The sequence below is a fragment of the Austrofundulus limnaeus genome, unplaced genomic scaffold (genome assembly GCF_001266775.1).
Source record: "Austrofundulus limnaeus strain Quisiro unplaced genomic scaffold, Austrofundulus_limnaeus-1.0 Scaffold430, whole genome shotgun sequence".
Lineage (NCBI taxonomy): Eukaryota > Metazoa > Chordata > Actinopteri > Cyprinodontiformes > Rivulidae > Austrofundulus > Austrofundulus limnaeus.
Window position 1 is genome coordinate 187,401 of NW_013952832.1, and position 5,883 is coordinate 193,283.

The 5,883-nt window shown below is 46.8% G+C and overlaps 1 protein-coding gene across 2 annotated transcripts in view; it reads left to right on the top strand.

Moving 5' to 3' along the window:
* The window catches only part of supt3h (SPT3 homolog, SAGA and STAGA complex component), an 18,803-nt gene that overhangs the window by 8,567 nt on the left and 4,353 nt on the right, over positions 1-5,883 (top strand). For both annotated transcript variants that reach the window (XM_014024601.1, XM_014024600.1), the window contains exons 3-9: positions 583-667; positions 901-987; positions 1,070-1,166; positions 1,232-1,365; positions 1,447-1,522; positions 1,591-1,703; positions 5,714-5,818. In XM_014024601.1, the coding sequence (XP_013880055.1) occupies positions 583-667; positions 901-987; positions 1,070-1,166; positions 1,232-1,365; positions 1,447-1,522; positions 1,591-1,703; positions 5,714-5,818 (697 nt within the window). The remainder of the gene's footprint in view (positions 1-582; positions 668-900; positions 988-1,069; positions 1,167-1,231; positions 1,366-1,446; positions 1,523-1,590; positions 1,704-5,713; positions 5,819-5,883) is intronic.

Sequence of the window (5,883 nt, forward strand, 5' to 3'; positions counted from 1 at the left end):
GGGGGGGGGGGGTGTCCTGGTGGTTTAGTGTCCTAGAACCGTCTTAAACCAATTTTATTTTCACTTTCATAGTTTTATCTTCAACCGCTTGTACATTTAACTGTCTTGGGTGTTCATTAAAATGTTTTTACTAGCTTGTAGCCAAGATTCTGATGTTTCTGTAGATACCAAACATGTCTATGTTTAACTAAAAGAACTTATAGTAATTAAAGTTTAAAAAAAACGGGGGTTTGGGCTTAAGAGATGAATGAACCAATTGGAGGGCCGAACTTTGGTCAGTTGCAGGCCGGATGTGACTCGTGGGCCACCAGTTGAATAGCCCTGTTGTAGAAGAATGAAGAGTAGTTTCAGTGAGCTGTAAGGGTGAGTGTACTGTATGTCTGTGCACATGAATGCAGTCTGGTCATTTCGCACAATCAGATGTAAAGATTTGAGTGCAGCTGCTCAACTTTTACAGTTTATAGCTCCTCTGCTCCTCGGCTTGCTGTCAGCTGCATCCTTTCAGTCTTTGAGGAGAATTATTTTTAGTTTAGTCGAGTTTCTTTTCGACCCATCTGATTTTACGTCATGTTTGTTTCCCAGGTTTGCTCTGGGAGACACTCGCAGGCCTCTGCATGAAACGGCAGCACTGGTGGAGGACATCGTCCACACGCAGCTCATTCATATGGTAAGAGACAGAAAAGCAAAGCTTCCAGCTGTCCCTCTGTAGTCCTGACCCTGTCAAAGAGTTTCCAACATGTCTCAGGTTGATTTAATCCTCTGTGTGCCTTCAGAGCTGAAGCAGGGTTTATTGTTGCGCCTCACATGGTCTCCCAGGTGTTTTCTACCTGAGCGACACGTTGAGATGAAAACCTGTGTGTCTGAGCTGTGTGGTGCTGATGCTGTGGGTTTTTCCCTCAGCTGCATCAGGCCTGTGAAGGAACTGCACTCAGAGGCTCCAGGGTCATCTCAGCGGAGGACATCCTGTTCCTGATGAGGAGAGACAAGGTAGGAGACCACCTGCAGAATGAATCAGGAGTTTCCTGTCTCTGTGGAGCTTCAATCCTTCTGTTTTTCTTTTGTTCATCAGAGGAAACTGGCACGATTGATCAAATATCTCCAGTTTAGAGATTATAAATCCAAGCTTCTGAGAACTGTAGAGGATGAGGAGATGGTGCAGGAACCAGGTAACAGTCTGACTTGTGTTCAAACACAGGCTGAAGAGTTCTTCAGATGTTTGTCTCCCTGTCAGGAGGTTCTGCTGCTGGGAACCAGCGGAGGCAGCGACTGGCTCAGGACTTCCTGGCATGGATGGATCAGACCGGAGTACTTCTGTCGCTGGCTGAGCGACAGGAAGTAGATCCTGTTAAACAGGAGAGGATGGAGGTCAGAGGTCACCTGTTATTGTTCTGTCAGGGAGGTCGATGATGATGATGATGTTAGCTGAATGTGTGTCTGAATCGGCAGCGTTTGGAGCGTCAGACCCGGAACATGGACCCGGCTCAGTACTCAGAGTTCTGTGAGAGTCGACACCTCAGCTTTGGTGAGAATGATAGTCCCTGTGCTGATCTTTAGTTTTGTAGTTTTTGTCTGACGTTAACTCTTTTGCAGCCAAGAAAGCCTCCAAGTTCCGGGACTGGTTGGACTGCAGCAGCCTGGAGCTGAAACCCAACAGCATGGCCATGGAGATCCTCTCATACCTGGCTTATGAGACAGTCGCCCAGGTAAGACCAGCCACTGATTGAAGGAAGTGTTGTACCTTCACTCAGTTAACCTCTGCTAAATGATTTGGATGTTTAAAGCTGCTGTAGGCAGAACTAATTGTTACAACCCTGACTTATAGAGTTCTGCTGTTGTTGTTCAGGTGGAACAGGACCCAGGTCTGATGAGGAACAAACAGTTAGTTTTTGTCTTTGATGGACAGAAGGCGCCTCAGATCAGGTGCAGGTGGTCTACTCATGATGCACACCTGTGTGTCAGTGTGGACTCAAAGAAGACATGAAACACCTGACTGTTTACAGAAAGACTAAAGATTTGTTTGGTCCTGAAACATCACTCCTGAGAGTGGGCAGTAAGGATCATTATCATACCGCAGTGCAGCTTTTAGAAAATAACACCGAATCTGTTATCTGTAGTGTGTTAAAGTGCCTGTGACATCAAATGTTTCTAATGCATTCATATTTATGAATGCATTTTTGGAAAGACAACATTAATCAGATATTACTTAACAAATTTCACGTCACTGAGATGAACAGTTGTTGAGATATTTGCATGTGAAGTCACAGGAAGTGATGTAAAAGGGGAATATTTGTCTGTGAACAGTGTTACTAACATAACTAACAACAGAGACTGTAGAGAAGAGTTTGATGTTTCTTTAAGTTGTTTTGAGTCACTATCAAAGAAGTGTCAGAGTTTACATAATAATGTTTTTTAATAAACAAAGACCAGAGAGTTCATTTTCTTTAAGAGTTCCCCTTTGATGTCACTTCCTGTTTCACTTTGGCTGAGCCAAGTCCAAAAGAAAATATGCCAGTTATGAGACAAAATGAGCAAAATTGTGTGTTTTATGCCAAGTTCCTTAAATATAAAGATGTTTTCTTTGACCTTTTGTATTTGAAGAATATGCATGTCACAGGCACTTTAAGTAATTAATACTTAACAAAGGAACAGCTGTGAACATTTACATGCTCACAGCTGGATATTAGAGAGATGTTCTGACGTGTTGCTGTCACTCAGAGCAGTACGAGTCACAAAGTCACTTTAGAGTTTAGAGTTTCATAAAAATCAGACTCTTACTATGGTCGCATCCACAGCAGCATGTCTCTGCAGAACATGGGGGGAGTTTCTTGTTGTGGGGATGGAGTTCACCCTAACCATGATACTCTGCTTCCTGGTCTGGACCCCGGGTTGTCAATTTCGGTGGTCAACAAAATCGTCCAGATTCCTAAAATGGAGAGCGGCTCCAGCCAAAGTGGGATGAATACCATCTCTCCACATCAGATCAGGTTTTCCCCAAAAAGGACTCCAGTTATCCTAGTAGCCCAGGTTGTTTTCAGAACACCACCTGAACATGCACCGTTGGAACGACAACATGCGACTAAACAGGCTGGTCAGGTTGGGGAGGGGACCAGAGAAAACTACAGTCCGACATAGTCTTTGCAAAGTTACACACCGAAGCAACATTAATTTTAGTGACCTCTGATTGACGTAACCTGGTGTCATTACGCCGATGTGAATAAAAATCTTACCGTACTTAGCGTTAGTCAGTCAGCAGTTTCAGGCAGGATTTAATGTCGCCCCCTCTGGCCCCCAGCGTGTATTTGACTGTGGTTGTTGGAGTCCTTAGCACCACATTTTGAACTATAGAGCTCCTGATTACCAGGGTCTGTCTCTCAGTGGGTGTGTCTCTGAGTGAGGACAATCGGTTTGAAGTGTGAATGAGTTGACATGAACCTGGAGCTTTGTCCTCAACACTATGCTTACTGTGGACTGTCACCCAGCCGGACCGGGGTCCCTGCCACACACGGTCTTCTGGAGGACAGCCACTGCTCCTGAAGACATGCTGGTGGGATTGAAAAGGTTAAAGAGGTATTAAAGAAGTATGACATGACTGGTTGAGGTCAACAGCACCCCTCCTTCAATGAGCACAGTGCTAGTGAAGTGCTGCTTTCTCCTCATCAACCTCCAAATGGTTTGCCAGGACCTCTTCAGAGCCCATTGAGAGTCTTTATTTAAAACCTCACCAAACTCCTCCCACATCCAAGCTTCTGCCTCAGCAACAGCCCAGGCTGCGGCCCGTTTGGCCTGCTGGTACTCCTCAACTGTCTCAACTATTGAGGCGCGGATCATGTCCACTTGAATTCAATCTGAGTTGAAGATCTTTGTGATGGGTTCTTCACTGCACATTTGGGTCTACTGGGTTTGTCCAGTCTCCTCCCCCACCATCTGATCCAACTCACTATCAGATCCTCTCTTCACCCGAGTGTCCAAAACATACAGCCTCAGATTAGATGATATGACCACAAAGTCCATCATCAATCTGTGTCCTGGAGTGTCCTGATCCCATGTGCACTTATGGACACCCTTACGTTCGATCATGGTGTTTGTGATGGACAAACTGTGACTAGCACAGAAGTCCAACAACAGAACACCACTCAGGTTCGGATCAGAGAGGCTGTTCCCCCATGTCACTCTGTCTTTACCCACATGAGCATTGAAGTCCCCCAGCAGGATAAGAGTCCCTAGCTGGAGCACCTTCCAGGACTCCAAGAAGGCCAGATACTCTGAACTGCCTCACAGCACATAGACACAAATGACCAACAGAGCCTGTCCCCCCACCTGAATGTGCAGGGAGCTACCCTCTCATCTACTGGAGGAAACTCCAACACACAGGCGCCCAGTCAGGGGGCCAAGAGTAGACCCACACCAGCTCAGCACCTCACCATGGGCCACTCCAAAGTGGAATAAGATCCAGCCCCTCATGAGGAGATCAGTTCTGGAGCTCACGCTGTGTGTTGAAGTGCGCTCAGCTATATCTAGCTGGTATCTCTCCACCAGTCAGGCTTCTCCCCCACCAAGTAAGGGGTCTCTGCAGTAGGTTTTGTCCTGTGGGCGGAGACGGCCCTACTCTTGATTGGCGGAGGTTTTGATGTGGGCGGAGAYRGCCCTACTCTTGATTGGCGGAGGTTTTGATGTGGGCGGAGACGGCCCATGAGACGTGATTGGTCGGATTGACGGTGGGGTTTGAGGAGGCTGGAGGCAGCGGGGAGTAGCTTGGTCGAGTCGGGCAGGAAGCAACATGTTTTCTTCTAGATTAATTTTAGTCATAACTTGAGAAAGGAAAGTGCTAGCTGTACAAAATTTGAACGTCTTACATGTGAAGGGATGTGTAACAATATGGCTCAGTCAAACATCCCTAACCAGCCTGTAAAAAAATCTTGATTTTTAGCAATCTTTTTACAGGCTGGTTAGGGATGTTTTGACTCATACCCCACCGTCAATCTGACCAATCACATCTCTTGGGCCGTCTCCGCCCACATCAACACCTCCGCCAATCACGAGTAGGGCCATCTCCGCCCACATTAAGACCTCGGCCAATGACGATTTGGGCCGTCTCCGGCCACATCAAGACCTCCGCCAATCACTACCAGGGATGTCTCCGCCCACAGGACAGCACGTTCTGCAGAGACCCCTACTTGCCTCCACCAGAGAGGTGAAGTTCCATGTCCAGAGAGCCAGCTTTAAGCCAGGACCAGAGGGCCAAGGTCCTCGCCTTTGGCTACCGCCCATAGCGTCATGGTCCCTCCTGAAGTTGGTGGACCCACAGGAAGGCAAACCCATTTAGCTCATATGGGCTGGGCCCCATGGGTAGAGACCCGGCCCCCAGGCCTGATTCCAGGCTGGGACCCCAGTGACCCACATCCAGGCAAGAGACACTGAGCTCCTTGACTTTGTACATCCATGTGAGTCTTACAGACATCATTTGTACTGTACCAGTGTTGTTTTTAACTCTGTATCATTTATTGTCTCTGAAAACGGTCAGCTGCTCTCCAGGTCTCCAAGCCGAACAGAGATATACACCATAAATTATCTTTAATAACAGTAATAATGGGTTTTCTCATTTATACTATTTCTCTGAATGTTTGGAGCCAACATCTAAATGAAAGCTAAAATGTGGTTATTTGTTTGGCCTTTCATAGCTTCACTGTTAGAATCCTTCTTTCTACTTCTCCAGATTGTGGATTTGTCCCTGTTGGTGAAACAGGAAATGAGTGTGAAGACGAACCCTGTGAGTCATGTGATCTCTGCCAGCTACATCCAGTACAACACACACCCTGAGGTGAACCAACACACACACACACACACACACACACACACACACACACACACACACACACACACACA